Consider the following 18,062-nt stretch of genomic DNA (forward strand, 5'->3'; position numbering starts at 1 on the left):
CCGCGTAGGCGCGTTGCCACAGAGGGCGAGAATACCTCGCGAGCAACGGTGATAAGCAAGCTAACAGCAGTGCCAATAAAGATAGAAATCAACTTCGGCAGCCCCTGCAAGATAGTGCTGACAAAAAAAAAACTCAAATTTCGCGCGACTCCGTTGCAATCACGTGGCGAAACCAAAACTACCAAAGGGATGTTGCTGCAGTCTGTACCGCCGCGCTAAAGCTAGACATAAGTTCTGCTTATCTCCGTAAGAAGGCAGCACAAAATTCAAACACTTCTTGTAAGTCCCAAGAGGTGGCAGCACCCCCAAGTGAGCACGCATCGTTCTTTTGGCGCAAAATTTCAAACGGAAGATCGAAACTGTACCCGTACAGCAAAGACCTTGCGGGACAGAAAATCGCCGCCGTACATATACGGCAAAAACCTTCAAAGGGTTAACAGATTGCCAAACGCTTTTGCTGCTTTTTGCAGGCAACGTACAGCAGGAAGACCTTGATGATCGTTGGTGGAGGGGTCAGCATGCTGAGGTCCTTTATTGCCAGGTTTGGAAACAGCGTCACAGACTTCATTAGAGAGAGTAAGCTGGACACGGCGAAGTTCCAAGATGGCTTCAAGTCAATCGAGGTGGTCGGCACAGATGCGGCTGTTGCACAAGTGAGTGTGGTACGGGGTATCTTGAATGAGAAGGGTGAACAGTCCATAGTAGGATACATTTAAAAAAAGGCTGAGGCTTAATTTGGTTAAGCCTGGAGAATGCGAAGCATCATCGTGTCGCGTAATTTGGAGGCGCACAACCACAGCTACAGCGCAAGGTGGGCCCCCGTTTCTCCACTGTCGTGACGTCATCGTGTCACGTGGTGTGACGTCATCGTGTCACGTGATTTGGAGGCGCACAACCACAGCGACGGCGCGAGGTGGGCCCTTGTTTCTCCACTGTCATGACGTCATCGTGTCACGTGGTGTGACGTCATGTATCACGTGATTTGGAGGCGCACAACCACGGTGAAGGGCTGAAGTGGTAGCTAAAGTAGTATGCTTCGCATAAAAAGCATGCAGCAGTCGGTAACAACGGGCCGCGGGCTACGGCATCCTCTACTGCTCCGCTCACCATTGAAAGCAGTAAACGAAATTAGCCTCTTCATGTGTCACTATATCAAACAAGCCAGAGACATCAAAATTCTTGCTTATGATTTCGTCCGATGGTTAGCTTCTTGTTTAGGTGCCAGGAAAAGCTAACAGCAGACTACTTTTCGTCATGGAGGAATTCAGTGTGGCAGTCAGTGCTTTCGTACGTCGTATTCGACTATAGCGCAGGTAACCATAGCAAGCTCATTTAGCCGAAGGGATAAATATACTTTGGGGTGCTATCGTCATGCTCCTAGCTGTGTTCTTGGTGTGCTTTTGATTGCTTAGATTATCAGTTCAGGCCTCATGTTGGCATGTGTGCAATGTGGCAGTTTGAGACCATGTTTCGGCCTCAAGGTGTCAATCACTCCAAGCCTTATCCTCCACAACTTTAGATGTTTCATGGCCGTGCACTTCTCTTGATGCAAGAATGAAAGTGTGTGATTTGAATATATTGTTACGGCTATAATCTTTATAGCCGGGGTGTTCTAGCTGGTTCAACAGGCCAGCGGCGAGAGGTTCGATCGGCGAGCGGGAATCAGCGTCCAGCGGGGCACAACACTCTCAACCTCTTCTTCCTTTGTTCTCCGGCCTTGCCCTTCCTGCGTTTCTCCAATCCCGTAACACTTCCCCCGTCGCAGGCGAAGCCCGCTGGGCGAGTCAGGCATCGGCACGTGGATGACAAAGTTTCAGCCGCGCGACATGGGTGAGTTCTGTGCGGGCAGAACGTCGGCCGCTTGCGGTGACGCGCGCAATCCTATAAGTGAGGTCACTGAGTCGCTCCAAGATGACATAGGGACCGGTATAGTTCGCGAGCAGTTTCTGGCTTAAGCCACGCTTCCTGAGTGGACGCCAAACCCAGACCAACTCGCCAGGGAGGTAGGTGACTCGGCGATGATGGTCGTCGTAGCGGGCTTTGGAGCGGTCCTGGGAGGCGAGAGTTCTCAGGCGGGCTAGTTGGCGGGCTTCTTCAGCATTGCAGAGGATCTCAGCGATGCCAGGGTCATCGTCGGTGGAGAACGGAAGTATAGTGTCCAGGGTGTGTCGTGGAGAGCGGGCATAGAGGAGGAAGAACGGACTGTAACCCGTAGTTTCGTGTTGAGCGGTGTTGTATGCGTATGTGATAAAAGGTAGGATGGAGTCCCAGTCTTTGTGGTCAGGAGCGACGTACATGGAAAGCATGTTGGTGAGTGTCCGGTTGGTTCGCTCCGTTAAACCATTGGTTTGTGGATGATAGGGGCTAGAATGTCTGAACTGCACTGTGCACAATCGAAGGAGTGCTTCAACAATATCGGCAGTGAACTGGCGGCCACGGTCGCTGATTACGACTCGCGGGGGTCCATGGCGCAGGATCACAGAATGCAGCAGAAAGACAGAGACGTTAAATGCAGTAGCCGAGGGGATGGACGGGCCGCTCGTATCGAGGGGCACATTGCTCGCTATTGCCGCCGCCGTCCACCACCTCGATACGAGCGGCCCGTCCATCCTCCTCCGCCGGTCAACAATTCGTACGACCCTCCTTTTCAACGGCCCTTGACCTCGAGCGGGAATCAGCGTCCAGCGGGGCACAACACTCTCAACCTCTTCTTCCTTTGTTCTCCGGCCTTGCCCTTCCTGCGTTTCTCCAATCCCGTAACACTATATAGAATATATTGCTATATAGTGGAATATATAGAAATATATATCTATGCAGTACATGCATGGGCATGATTGATGGCTGTGTGTTTTCATGCCAACATGGCTATGAGGCATTCCACAGTTGGGCCTTTAGATTAATTTCTATTAACCGAGGCAAAACTCGCAAAAACCATGAACAAAACCTGCACAAGTGTTTTTCACATGTCTTATGTGCCTGTGCATCACTATCTTAGCGCGTGGATGTCTTAAATTTTCTCTTTTTCAAAATGCAGCTTCTGTAGCCAGGATATTGAGCCCACAACCTCTGGTTCAGCAGTCAAGTGGCATGTGCTGTTAAGCAGTTCATCGTAACTAGTGGTTGGACTTTTCGGTTGAAATCGAACAAAAAAAAAAAACTGTAAAAGTGCGCCAAATTCAGTTTTCGAAATTTTTGCCATGCAAGGTGTAGCCAGCAGGCGTTTAGTTACTCAAAGTTGAAAAGCAACAAAGTAGGGAAGCCAGGAATGTGATGCGACTTGATATTGTTAGATGAGCAGTACAGTTGTGTGATTTGAGATATTGCTCTGCTAGCTCAGACGTCTCGGCAGACCAGGATGCACAACCTCCTTGCCGCCCACTAGCAAAGCACTAGTTATTCACTATCATCACCCGCTTAGAGCAGCTAGTTGGTAATGTAGATTTGTCAACTGCATGTGGGACATTGACTCAAAACCATGGATGGGTGTCATGAAAACGTATCATACTCTGACTGTCACAATGATCGAGTGGCAGTTCCATCGCTGCCATAAACGCAAAGTCCACGTGACACCTGCCCTCTCCCTCAGGCTAGTGCAACAACACAATGAAAACATATCAAATTTATGGAAGTAAACTTGAATTCTTGTCTGTCGGCTGTCTCACTTACCTTGCGTTACTTTTTTTAGTGACGATAGCAATTCCTTCTATAAGCACAGCTCCAAATACTACCATTTGCAGGTTAATTACCGGTAACTACTGTTTATGCTGACAAAAATGCATGAGATTGACTCCAAGTTACTTTTCACCACACAGGATTGCAACAGTAGATCACTGAAAAAAGTGAGTAATTCAGTAAATCTCCGAAAAAAAGCTGAGCGCCATAATCACTGAGCTACCGCGGTGGCTAACCAAAAAGTCCAACCCTTAGTCATATCTTATCAGGCCCAATTAAAACTGTGCAGGAGTTCACTCTGTATGTGCTGAAATGTTTATGCGATTATTTTCACATTCCGAAACACCTCCTGATGCAGTGTAGCTGGGCCATGTTCATCATCATCATCATCAGCCTGACTACACCCACTGAAGGGCAAAGGCCTCTCCCATGTCTCTCCAATTAACCCTGTCCTTCGCCAGCCGCGGCCACCGCATTCCCGCAAATTTCTTAATCTCATCCGCCCACCTAATTTTCTGCCGCCCCCTGCTACGTTTGCTTGCCTTCTCTTGGAATCTAGTCCGTTATCCTTAAGAGACCAGCGGTTATCTTGCCTTCACATTATATGCCCTGCCCAAGCCCACTTCTTCTTCTTGATTTCAACTAGGATGTCATTAGAGCGCGTTTGTTCTCTCACCTACTCTGCCCGCTTCTGATCTCTTAACGTTACACCTATCAATTTTCTTTCCATAGCTCGCTGCGTTAGTGGGTGTAGTCAGGCTGATGATGATGATGATGAGCTCGCTGCATTGTACTTAACTTAAGCTGAACCCTCTTTGTTAGCCTCCACATTTCTGCCCCATAGGTGAGTACCGGTTAGAGGTACTCACCTATGGTACCGGTACCTGGTACCGGTGGTAAGGTGGGCCATGTTGGGCATGTTTATATGTGATTGAGCACACATATGAAATAATTGAAATAAATTTTCTTATGCTTCAGGCTGAAGAGCTGGTGCACCAGCTAGGTGTACGCCACGTGCAAGCTGAGCTGGCGACCGATGCCACCGAAGACCGCTGCCCTGTCTGTCTCGAGCCCCCCGGCAAGGGTGAAGACCCAGTGGCAGGACACCGCCTGGAGCTGTGTGGCCACTGGCACTGCGAGTCGTGCCTGCTGCTGGTGCTCAGGAGCAGCCCCCTGCCCCTGGCATGCTTCGAGGAGGTGCGTTGTGCGAGGGTGTGGGCAGTCGTTCCCCAGGTAGCACCGAAACATTGCGATAATGTTACATTTTTGTTACGCTCAAATGTTATTTCAATGTCCTTAATGCCCTTTTTTTCTAATGCTTTTGTAATGTTACATTTAAACGTTCGAATAACCTTCCCCAAACATTCGTGAAACATGTAAACAACATAAATGCAACATTCTCGAAAATGGTGAAGCAGCCCCGCACAAGCATGCAGGCCTGCCAGTGGCGACGGCACACAACTTACAACACTTTGCAAGAACCAACAACAAGAGCGACACCTTCTCCACTACACTACAGCACAGCAACTCATGTTCACTCACCTCCAAACAGATGTCATGCCGCCGAGCTTATATACTCGCTACTGCGGGATGTCCCATGAGTGACAGTGGGGAATGGGTAATAACTAAAGTTTTGTCACAAAATAATGGGGCTCTTCATGTAATCTATGGCGAGTAGTATCTAAGAGATGTGGTCACAAGGTACTGTTAGTTGAAAAACATCTTTACTCTAAGAACAGTGAGAAAATGTCTGGAAATCCGTGCTCGAAATATATTTGCAATGTTGTTTTAGAGTTGTGACTCTAACATTATAATAAAATTTAGAAGATTACATTAAAACGCTTGTTTAGAATGTGAAAGTAACGTTTTCTATGTAACTTATAATGTTATATGTTAATTTTTAATGTTAATGTAAAGTTACTATGCAACATGTAACATTACTCCAACTTACATAACATTTTTATAACACTATTCTAATGTTCGGTGCTACCTGGGTCCTTCTTCCTCCATGTGATTTATTTTATAGCGGTAGGTGCTTAGCAAGGAGGAGGCACCCTTTAATAGTCACTGGACGTCCCTTTAAAGGCACTTTGTGCACATTTGTGTATGCGCTGAACTCGTAGCTTTTTCTGCGTGTGTGCTGCATGCAGCAGTGATTTATTGGCTTCAGGGAATTTTAGCATTCTTCGTGTTGCAAATAAGATAGCTTTTTTTTTGCCGTATAGCAAACGCAGTAAATAATATTTCATGAAACAGTGAATGGGGGAATGTGCTGTCCACCATTTTTATGCAGATAGATTTTTCCAGCAGTATTACCACCAGTTTTTTTTTTTTTCTATCACCATTTCATGCGTAATGTACATTCTTGATGCAGAAATTGATTCCATGATCCTTAGAGCGGTCACTTGACAATTCCTGGTGCTTCATGTTGCTATTCCCATCAATTATGTGTACAAAATTTTGCAAATCGCTGTAAAAAAAGTTAACCACAAGTATTTTGCGCTCGAAAACTAACAAATTACCTTTCTTGAGGTCTGAGTATGCTATTACGGCGGAGAAAATTTCGTTTTTGATGAAAACAGAAAATGGTGCCTGAAAGGGATGTGTTAGCCTGGTTATCGAACTGGCAGGCCACTTCAGATGAGTGTGAGAAAGATGGCGTGCAGCACAACCATACAAAACTCACACATATACATACACGCGCAGCATTTTCTCGTCATCATGGTATTTCCACCATACTGAACAGCATCCCTGTCACAGTTGGCATTGTGCACTGTAGCAGAAAGCCCTATATGTCCTCTTGCCAGCTAACGAGAATGTTGGCATGAGAAGCTTAAGCACTCACTCAAATGTGCTGTAGCAGAACGGCAGATTGGGCGAGTTGGTGTTTCATGGTGACAAGTAAATTCAAACAGCGCTAAACAACAGGACCAGAAAGAGGAGACAAACACGGCGCTGAACTTACAACTGAGTTTATTTGAAAGAAAAATTTCAATATATACATACAAAAATGGGCACACGTGCGCACAGTCATACATCAAAGTTGAGATAAAATCAACAACAAGCCACGACAATCGCACGTGTTGTACCTTCCTTCCAAGCTACCCTTTGTGCAGCAATGTCATTTCTTTCGCTGACAAAACTAAAGAAGTTTTGCTAACGCAACCATTCGATTTTCTGGTGATGTGGAATGCTTCGGCGACTTCTCTTGTAGTCTTGTCACTATGAAAAAATAACAATTCTGTATCGTCAAAGAATGGCACTGCAATGACTTGCCAGGTTCGTGTCTTTTTTTCTGCAATGAATTGGCACGCTCCATAAGCCTAACATTAATGCAACGGCCTGTCTGGTCTGTGTAAGTGAGACCACATGATAAAGGAATTTGGTGTACAACCCCCATCTTGCAATCAACGAACTTGTTCACATGGTTCACCTTGCAGCCAGACTTCCGTTTGGCACCATCCTGCTTTCTCTGAACTGCTGCTCCTAACTTACCCAGCTGATTAGGAACAGAAAAAACAACCCTCACGCCATAACTTGGCCCTTACCCTCTTAAAACGATGCGACAACGCATGCACATAAGGCATGACAACAATTTTTTTCCCCTCAACATTTTCTTTGGGCTGACCCAGACATTTCAGTGCTCTAAGAATCTTATTTGCACCAGCCACCAGTACGGAATCACGATACCCAGCCTCCCTACATCTCTGGGCTTGGACTGCAAGACTACCAAACATTTGATGCATACAAGATTTTTTGACAGCCATACCAATACATCCTATTACAATTCCGAATTTCACTAGCGTAGAATGGCAAGATGTGTAATTAACAAGAAGTTTTTCACTCCTGGGAGCGTATCGCCAGCATACATGGTTTGATAAGAAGGCCAAGCTCAGATCTAGGAACTGCAAGACGTTCCTCTGAGGGATCTCGTGTGTAAACCTCAGTACAGACCCATGCCGTGAAAAAATATCAAGTACCTCAGGCGCACATTCAGTACCCAAAGACCTAACTAAAACCAGGAAGTCATCCACATACCGAACAATTCTAATGCACTTTCCATTTAAGTCACTCTTTATTTTTCTGTCAACATAACTTAGAAAAATGCTGCTCAGAATTGGGGCAATTTTGGCACCAATACACACTGCCGACTTTTGCTTAAAAACTTTACCTTCCCGCATTACATAGGTATTCTCTAAATAAACGGATAAAAGTTCCAGGAACGACCCAACAGAAATGCCACAATCATTTTTAAATACTCACGCATCATTTTGTTCCGAGATGCAATTCTGAACACACTGCAGGAGTTGATTATGGGGAAGAGAATAAAATAAATAAATAAAGCAACAGAAAGTGATGACAAATGCTTATTAAGGTATGACGATACCTCTACTTTCCAAGTTTGACGCTCTGCAACTATTGCTCGAAACGGAACTCCAGGCTTATGCGTTTTAGCCGAAAGGAAGATTTCAAGCATATAGAACGCTCTGCAACCTTAACGTTATTTGCCAAATTTAGAAGCCCAAAGCCTTTCAATAATGAAACGGCATTTTTCTTATTATGTACCAGATCCTTTCTAGTCACTCTAAGATGTTTCCTTATGGCATCACATGCTTTACCTGAAAATTGCTTCTCGGAAAGTACAACAAAGAAACCTTCTTTGTCGGATTGGACGACACGCAAACGCCTCTCACACAATCAATACACCAACAATCGTAACCTATGGTCACGCTTCTTAAGGCACTTGCTACTGGCTACAGCGTCAGCACACTCCGATACACACCTTGGTCTGTCCTCAGGCTGAGCCTTAGATGACACATTATGGTTGAAGGCATCGTTTTAAGAGGGTAGGGGCCAAGTATGGCATGAGGGTTGTTTTTTCTGCTCCTAATCAGCTGGGTAAGTTAGGAGCAGCAGTTCAGAGAAAGCAGGATGGTGCCAAACGAAAGTCTGTCTGCAAGGTGAACCACGTGAACAAGTTCGTTGATTGCAAGATGGGGTTGTGTACCAAATTCCTTTATCATGTGGTCTCACTTACACAGACCAGACAGGCCGTTGCATTAATGTTAGGCTTATGGAGCATGCCAATTCATTGCAGAAAAAAGACACGAACCTGGAAAGTCATTGCAGTGCCATTCTTTGACGATACAGAATTGTTATTTTTTCATAGTGACAAGACTACAAGAGAAGTCGCCGAAGCACTCCACATCACCAGAAAATCGAATGGTTGCGTTAGCAAAACTTCTTTAGCTTTGTCAAAGAAAGAAATGACATTGCTGCACAAAGGGTAGTTTGGAAGGAAAGTACAACACGTGTGATTGTCGTGGCTTGTTGATTTTATCTCAACTTTGATGTGTGACTGTGTGTACATGGGCCCATTTTTGTATGTATATATTGTAATTTTTCCTTAAAATACACTCAGTTGTAAGTTCAGCGCCGTGTTTGTCTCAGCTCCTCTTTCTGGTCCTGTTGTTTAGTGCTGTTTGAATTTACTTGTCAAATGTGCTACCTGCATTCATGCGATCCGGATATTGACGTGCATTATATAGTTCTGACTATTGGAAGAAGCTCGGGAAGTGTGCCAGCAAATGCCTTTGAGACTGAACTGCATCCCAGGTCATGATGTAAAAATAGCGCACAGGGAACACAAGGGACGAAAAGTAAACGACGCAGACAAGCACTAACTCGCAACTGAGGTTTATTGCTGACGCGCGCACTAACTCGCAACTGAGGTTTATTGCTGACGCGCGCAATATGACGTAGTCACTTTAAAAAAACACATAAAACAAAAACAACCACGCACAGTCCCTCCTCGAAAGACCAAGTCAGAGGAAAAAAAAATTGAAATTGAAGCATCAGGCGCCACTCATCGCTGTGGAAGATCAGTTAAAAAAACCGTTATCAAAAAAAGGAATTCAATGCAACGCTGAGGCTAAAAAATCGATTTTACAGTCTGCCAAGTTAACAGAGGGCTCACTGATACACGGATTCCGACATTTCCTAATATGGTATGCCTCCATTATCTCACGTACACGCTGATCACGATGTCTGAAAAGTATGACAGTACTAGAAAAAATCGGTTTGCAAATTTTCCCCTTCTGCTCTTCTTTTTTGCTACATTCCCGGCAATGCTACCTTATATTGCGCGCGTCAGGAATAAACCTCAGTTGCGATTTAGCGCTTGTCTGCGTCGTTTACTTTTCGTCCCTTGTGTTCCCTGTGCGCTATTTTTACATCATGAACATTGTCCAACTTGCCCAACTTTCCGCTTTGCTTAATGCATCCCAGGTGCAGACTGTTGGCTGTTTACACGGTCAGCTCGTCCGTAAGCTGATGCCCGCGCTGTACCTTCCCTGCAGGACTGTGGCAGCCCCTGGGCCATCGCCGACATTGGCCACGTGACGAGTCATAACCCGGTGCTGCTGAGCGACCTCGCTCGCAGGTCATTTGAGTGCTCAGCCGCAGCGGACATGGGCGGCCGATGGTGGCCGTGTCCGACTCCCGAGTGCCACTTTGCTTTGGACACGAGCAGGGATGCCGAGGAGCAGGGCGTGTGCATCCTGGGGGACGTAAATGTCTGCCCCGGATGCACAAACGCAGTTTGCTTCCGGTGAGTGGTTCATCCGATGCGTGTCCGAATAGGAATCCTGGCTGGATCCATTCATTCGCGTTGCTGCACATGCAAACTCAACGCCAGCGTGGCTTAACCCTTTCGGTGTCGTTGATGTACCGGTACGTTTTTGTGCTTCCTGCCAGCACCTACATTCAGAATCTGTGCCAGAACGCAAAGCTGGCATGCGAGGGGTGGTGCTGCCGTTTGCCTTATCTTTCTTGAAGCTCATATTTTCATCTCGTGCTAGTTTTGCCAGTTGAAGGTCGTGGAGCAACCGCGCAAAGGGGCGTAATCAGTTGGCTCTAGCTCCGCGTGCGTATCTTGTGAACGGAGTAGAGCCTCGTCTGAGTGAAGACAACCCAACGCTTGCCATTCTCTGTTCAGCCGCCGCGGTGGCTCAGCGGTTATGTTGCTCGGCTGCTGACCCGAAAGACGCGGGTTCGATCCCGGCCGCGGCGGCTAGAATTTCTTTGGAGGAGAAATTCTAGAGGCCCGTGTACTGTGTGATGTCAGTGCACGTTAAAGAACCCCAGGTGGTCGAAATTTCCGGAGCCCTCCACTACGGCGTCGCTCATAGCCTCAGTCGCTTTGGGACGTTAAACCCCATAAACCAAACCAAACCAACCAAACCATTCTCTCTTCAAGCCTTCTCTAGCATGGGACTGCCCTGTGTTGTAACTTTGTAGAAGGTATTTTTTTTTTCTCTTTTCTTGTTCGTTACATGGCATCAAGTTTCGAAAGTGCATGCCCCTGCCTTTCCACAGCCTCGCTTGCAGCTATCGCTGCAAGCGAGGTTGATATGCATCTCGCCTCCATATCTCTTTTTCGTCTTCTATAAGGTTTCAGTTTCACCTTGTCTGGGCCAATGAAAATGCTCCCATCTTGTGCGCTATTGCTCCGCAGTCCAATAGCATGAGATTGTCTGCAGTAACACGATTATGCTTCATTGCAAACTGAGGTGACGGCTCTTTCAATTCTGAATTCTGATGGTAAAAGAAAAGACAATCGTGTTGCATGCACAAGTATATGACAAAGATTTGTACCTGGACAAATGTCCCAAGCTCTACTGCACTGTCCGGAAGTGCTGAAAACAGTTGTCTTTTTGCAGTATTCTTCATTTAATTAGCATTTTTTTTATTAGCAACCACTGGTACGCATTAAAATGTACATTTGCCATTATACAGGGTGTTTCAAATTGTTTGACACAGATTTTTCTTTAAAAAGCTGTGAAAGATACCTCTTGTGGTCAGTGCAGGTTGATTATATAGCATGGCAGACATTAATTATGTAGTAGGGTGCAACAAAAAAGACTAGTAATTAACTAAAATTAACTGATTAGCTTTTTAATTTTTGTTTTTAGGACACAAGATTATATTGAGGTATTGAAGGCCTTCGACATTGAAGGATAGCACAGTTTATAAAATTCCTGAATCAGCACTGTGCTTCAGGTTATTGAGCGTAGAAAATCAGCATTTGGCAGCTCGTTAAATCGGCTTTTCCACTTTACATGCTCATAAAATGGCATCGCTGCACATGGTGTCATCACAGGAATCACATCAACATCATCTGTGTCCCAAAAGACATTAACTGTGTCGGCGTTTGATTAAAAAAATGCACATTGTTTTCCATTTGCAATGTGGGAAAGCCAACTTGAAAAGACCTCAAAAGCGCTTTTTCCATGTTCGACATCTTGAATCATGATGCCAATTCTGAAATTTAAAAACCTGAGTTTGCCTTCAATTTTGACTTCCTTCAATTTCTCAATATAACCTCGTGCCCTAAAACAAAAAAAAGTGAAAAATTTAATTAGTTAATTATTAGCCTTTTCACTGCACTCTGTTACATAAATAACGTCCGCCTTCATATAGAAGCAAGCTACAGAGACTGCACCAAGGTATCTTTCACGGCTTTTAAAAGAAAAATCTGTATTGAATAATTTTAAACACCTTGTATATGTTGTCTTCCATGAGATGTATAAACAAAAATAAACGGCGCTGTTGGTTCCCCGAAATTCTAGGAAAAAAAAAACAGCTATGGAAAGGTGTCAAAAATGGTAGGTCAAAAACTGAACTTTTTCTGTTTGACTAAAACAGTGTTAAACTGTGGAATTTGTGGGTACTGGTCTTTATGATCAGATCATAGTTGTCCAGTCCTTTAGCTGTTGTGTGGCTATCCTTAAAGGGGCCCAGAAACACAATCTTAGTTGACTGTTTTGCCTGTTGATCGTATACAGTGAGTAACAATGGTGCTATTAGCGTCGGTAATACCGCATATATTCTGTTTTTTAATATTTCAATGTCCTCCCAAAAACAAATTCATGGCTCTGATGGTGTCCCCACACAGTGGCGGGTTTCAGCAGCGGATATGACATCACATGGCGCGAGCTTGATGACTGAACAAACAGTAAATATACTGCAAATTGTGTGAATAAATAGAGACACATTTTGTCACCTGTCTTCGTTTTATATTAGATCAACAAAAACAACTTGCTTGTCTTAGATAAAAGCCCTGCAAATCAAGTAAAATAAATATACACCACCAGGGGCTCTGGTATGGAAACGACGCTGCCAGTCTCAGCAAGAACGAGTTACAGAGAGCAGGCAACCGTGGAGTGCAAACTTCCGCGACGTGCTCTGGCAGGCTGTTTTGATTGGTTGTGCCAGGTGCCGTCATTGGGAGAGCGAAATAGGAGTGGGAAGCCCCGCCAAAATCGAGTTGAGGGCAGCGTTTTGTTTGCTTGTATTTTGAAATTTCTTCATTGAATAACTGCCGTTCCTGTGCATCGATTCCTGTAATTCTTTTTAAGTCAGCATCTGTGTGACATGAAGGATCCACCTGACGTATAGCCGGTATCCCCCCAAGCAGTGTTTCGCAGCCCCTTTAAGCCACTTCATGGGACTGAAAAATCGGGAACCATTGCCACAGCTTGTGAAACTTTTGCTGTGTCTCGGGAACCTTTCCCAGGTGAAAATCTTTCCCAGCTCAACTGGTTTATAGAACAATTTCCAGCTGGTTCCAGTTGGAACCAACAGGAACCCAGCTGGTTCCAACTGGAACCAACTGGAAATTGTTCCATAAACCATTTGGGCTGGGAAAGATTTTCGCCAGGGTTGTCACTGTTTCCACTGAACAGTGCCTCCAACGTGCTCATGCAGGTGCTGTTCTTTGTACCACTATGGGATGTCATGCGCTGCCTACAGATCCTCCATGTCACCGGGTGGCATCTCCGACAAGGTATATATGCTGTGGGGTTGAAACAGGGGATACATGTGCTTTTCCCACTTATGCGCGGCCGATCTTTCAAACTGCCGATCCCACACCATGATCATGTGCGCTACCGAGTGCATGTCGACCACGGCGGGCTTTGCTCTGTGGGAAGAAAGGAATACAAGATAAGCATTTATTGTTGCAACAACAATAATGCCAGCTAGCAACAAAGTACCTTAAGGAATCAAGGTTGTCTGACTCTCTAGCAAGGTTACGAGCAAATGTTGCCCACTCTAGGTCAGAGGAGAAGCTCCGAGGTTGGACGGGATGAGTTTGCAGGAAATGTTCCCAATAGGCCACGCCCCTCTGGTGGAGAGCGGAGTGCCACTCCGAAACGTCCACACCCAACAAGTTCCCAAGGCCGACAAGGATCCACCTGCTTTTTCCTGTGCCTGCAACAGTTACGCCGTCTCTGGCACTAGTGTCGCTAGTTGAGGTAACAGTTAAGGTAGCAGATGTTAGTTAAGGTTAGCAGTTGTTAGTTAAGGTAACAGAGTGGAGGCGAGACAGCGGGGAAGCAAACCCAAGGGCATGGAGAAGGGCGAGTCCTACAATGCATGTGATGGGTAAAGCTCAGTGGTAAAGTCTCTTTCCTTACACTAGGTTGAACATTAAGCACGAGAACTGAGCAAACAACTGGCACATATTCAAGCATGCAGCTTGTGGAACTGTCAGCATTAGGAGTGTGCGAATGTTCGATATTTTTGAAATATTCGGTCGAATAGTGAAGCATCCGCTATTCAGTTCAATCCGAATGTGTGGTATTCAAAATCTCCAAGTATTATTCCCAAGCGAATAGCATTTCTGGAACACTTGCTTTATGTGCTTTCAGTTTAGAACACCTTTTCCGGTATGGTGCCGTTGCGTGTGTGAAGCCAAAGCCCCGATTCAATGGACACTTCCTAGGTGTAAGCGTCATGTGCCTGCATATTTGCTGGAGTCTGTGTATGTAGGTGCGTAGCAGCAGAGGCAAGCAGGCACGAGCACAGCACCCAGATCCGTGCCTGTGAGATGTCTGCACCTGGGCTCCTGCAGGACGAGCTTGAGCTGACTGTAGCTGCAACAGCCACTTTTCTCTGCGTGAAATCCACTAATCCGGAGCAACAGCACAAGGGGAGCTGGCGATGAGTGCCTCTTTCAGAGACATGACGTGGGGTGGTGTGGGTGCACAGTGCATACGCCTAGTAGGTGTCCATGGAGTCACTGCTTCAAAGCAACAGCTGCGTAATAGCACAATTAAGGGGGCACACTGGTCTTAGACCTATTTTCCTCATTTTTAGTCCAGTCCTAATGAAACTGCATCAACTGGCTCAGTTTTTTATACTGATTTCAGCAATGAAACTACCTTTCTCATTAATTAGTTGGTTCCTAAGATAATGAATGTTAATTAGTCATTTATTAGTACCTCAGTGCAAAAAAAATGTGCTCAATAAAATATCCTTTTTAATGTATGGCTGCATAGTATGGTGAGCAAAGAGTGCAATAATCAAAACTGTTTTTCCATTTTACCCTCATTAGTAATTTTAAAGCATTTGGAATATCAATATTCAAGATGTGAACGTAACACATCGATAAACTTTGCGAAATTATTAATTTTTGAAGTGCGATTGAACAAATCTACTTCGATTACTGCACACACTGTGCCTTCAGCTTTCCTTAGCAAACAATGCGACATCTCTATATGTCCTAGATGTTGAGATATCCACGTACTAAGATAGCCAGATGTCCAAAATTTTCATGCCATTACATTGTCAGCTCCTGCATAAATTCAGCCCACGCCATGATCTGAATTTCATATTATGGTCAAAATGCTGATTTCTTGAAGGAAAAAATTGGTACAGTTGCAAAATATTAGCTGTAGATTCCACAAATGTCATTTTTTGAAAATCGATTTTTTGGTCATTTCTTGGTCTTAAAGACCAGTGTCCCCCTTAAGAGCAGCAGTTGGAGGCCCAACAGGTAGATCTCACACCCCGCAAATACGTCAGCACAGCATTGACTCCCCCAATTTCCGATGGCAAATTTTACAGAAAGTCAACCCAGGTTTGATGAGTTTGACAACGCTTCAATGCACGCTCTGCTTGTTTTTTAGCGCGAAAGCGCTACTTCACTAGCAAAGTTGAAAAACCCGAGGTCTGTGTGAAGTCTCAGCCTTTGACCTTTGATGGTCAAAGGTCAAAGGACGGACTAGCAGCGGAGGCCTTGTGCAGCTGCTCCATCAGTGCTTTGTCAGTGGACACTAGAGAGAGAGAGAGAGAGAGAGACTCTTTAATGAATAACAGAGAATTTAGCCGGCGTTTAAAAATCGCTGGCAGGCTACTCTGCGAAGGGAGGGGAATTTGAGAGATAAAGACTGAAGGAGAGCAGCGTGGAAGAGGTAAAAGAAAAAAAAACGAAGATAAAATGCGGCCATGAAATGGGTACTAAGGGTGCAAATGGCGAGTACTGATGTAACCTATGGAATGATGGAGTGCATAGTCCGACAAATGGGCTGACGAAGTACACTGCATGAAGAATGCATGAAGGTAATGTGCGAGTGAATTTAGAGCTTATCGAGATGTCGAATGTCTTTTAAATATGTAAAAAGAAAGTTCATGTTATGTAGAAAGAAAGAAGAAGAAAGAAGTCACAGTGGACACTGTGTTCTATTGTGCTGCAGTCGTGGCTGGCCGTGGACCCTGGCAAGCGGATGGTGTGCCCGGCGTGCAAGACTCGCCTCGAGCGTAGCACTTCTGGCAAGAGCAAGGTGGGCGCTTGCTGGGCTTGCCGGCGCCTCTTCTGCTGGCACTGCCACCAGTGCTTTGAGGACGACGCAGCAGCCGCGAGGGACCACCGAACGCATAAGTGCCGCCAGGTTTCACCACGATGTTACCTGCAGTAATGGTTGCGTCCACCATGCCTGTCTCCGCCACACCATGGTGCAAGAACTGGTGCTGTAGCTTGTGTTCTTGAAGAGAAAGGTATTTCTCTCTATAAGCAGAAACACAGCAACTCACAGGTTCACAAAGTTTGGAAGCCCTCGCACACATAAGTGGTTCTTGATTGGTCAGGGCCTTAGTGCTGGTCAGTCAGGACAACCAAGACAGTAGTTAAAGGTGCACTGAAGAGGAATCTGAACTTGTCTTTTTGCCGCGGGAGCTCGATCTACACGTTCCGAGCTTTCTTAGAAACTGCGATTTACTGCCCTGTGTGGCCGATTTCCCCAATTAAATCGAATTAACGTCCGGCTCCCACCTTTTTTTTTAATTATGCCTCGTACGGTGGGCGGAGTCGACCAACGCGTGGAGCGCCTTTCACCCAGTCCCGTGGTGGCTTGCCGCTCTGCCATCGACGGAGTAATACTTAGTAGTCCGTAGTAGCAAATAGTCCGCGCGTATTTTTATTTCTTCGGGCTTATTTTGCGGCTATATTATCTGCGAATGAAACTATTTATTCATGGAAACCTAAAAAACAAAATAAAGCAAAAGCAAAGCCTCCACGGAACTGGGTGAAAGGCGCTCCACGCGTTGGTCGACTCCGCCCACCGTACGAGGCAGAATTAAAAGAAAAAGGCGGGAGCCGGACGTTAATTCGTTTTAATTGGGGAAATCAGCCACACAGGGCAATAAGTCACTGTTTCTAAGAATGCTAGGAACGTGTGGATCGAGTTCCCGCGGCAAAAAGACATGTTCAGAATCCTCTTCAGTGCACCTTTAAGTAGTGGCCTGTTAACAAGATGCTTCGACCAAGACAGGCAAGAAGCTGCACTTGTGTGTCTTGTACATTTTCTGCCATGTTTTTCAGTGCTGTGTGTCTGTTATAGTGCCATTTTTCCTTGGTTCGCACTTGTGTTTGGCCCATGGAGGAGCCTTCGTTTATGACCAACTCAACTCTCCTCGATAAATGACTGAGTCTTGAGTACGAAGCGCCCATCAGGCAGTTTTCAATATGCACCTTTTTGCCAAGCAGTACGTAGCTGCAATGTATTCCTTTGTTAAGTTGCATATCATCCGTGGTCACCAGTTTGCATCCGCAGGTGTCAGCAGCATTCCGCACATATTGCCCTGTAGAACTTCGCACGGTTCAGCTTTTCTGAAAGACATCCCTAAGGATGCATGAAGGCTGCAGTTATACAAAGACGATGATACATTGTTTTTTACTGCGCGTAACTAATGAGCATCCATGCTGCTCTATTGCAGACGATGAGGAACCGGTATCGAACTGAGACATAGAAAGTATACAGTTTGGTGAGTGTCTTCGTCTAGCATCCGTAAGGTATTAAACACTAATCAAGACCCTGTAATAAGGGAGTAATTACTCATTGGCATTTGTAGCCATATGGCTGCACTCGGGTGGTTGCCAATGAGCAATTACTCCCTTATTACAAATATACTCCACCTTGGGGGATTCCCCTAAACTTTTGACCTAATCAAGACCCTCAATTGCCCTAGGCCTGCAGTTTTGACAGAGAAAATTGGTTTTGCTCGGAAGCCACTGAACTGATTTTTGATGAACCATGTGTTAACATTCA

At 45.5% G+C, this 18,062-nt stretch overlaps 1 protein-coding gene across 3 annotated transcripts in view; it reads left to right on the plus strand.

Annotated features, from left to right (window-relative positions):
- The window catches only part of LOC149362503 (uncharacterized), a 30,251-nt gene extending 13,555 nt beyond the window's left edge, over positions 1-16,696 (plus strand). For 2 of the 3 annotated variants that reach the window (XM_089573090.1, XM_089573088.1), the window contains 5 exons: positions 471-653; positions 4,651-4,869; positions 10,032-10,282; positions 13,441-13,519; positions 16,212-16,696. In XM_089573090.1, the coding sequence (XP_089429216.1) occupies positions 471-653; positions 4,651-4,869; positions 10,032-10,282; positions 13,441-13,519; positions 16,212-16,433 (954 nt within the window). In that variant the 3' untranslated portion in view covers positions 16,434-16,696. Of the gene's footprint in view, positions 1-470; positions 654-4,650; positions 4,870-9,960; positions 10,283-13,440; positions 13,520-16,211 lie in introns of those variants that run through there. The other variant, XM_089573089.1, reaches the window with a different exon arrangement.
- Positions 16,697-18,062: the final 1,366 nt, after the last annotated feature.

Source organism: Amblyomma mixtum, chromosome 2 (assembly GCF_055824585.1).
Source record: "Amblyomma mixtum isolate Tamu chromosome 2, ASM5582458v1, whole genome shotgun sequence".
NCBI classification, from domain to species: Eukaryota; Metazoa; Arthropoda; class Arachnida; order Ixodida; family Ixodidae; genus Amblyomma; species Amblyomma mixtum.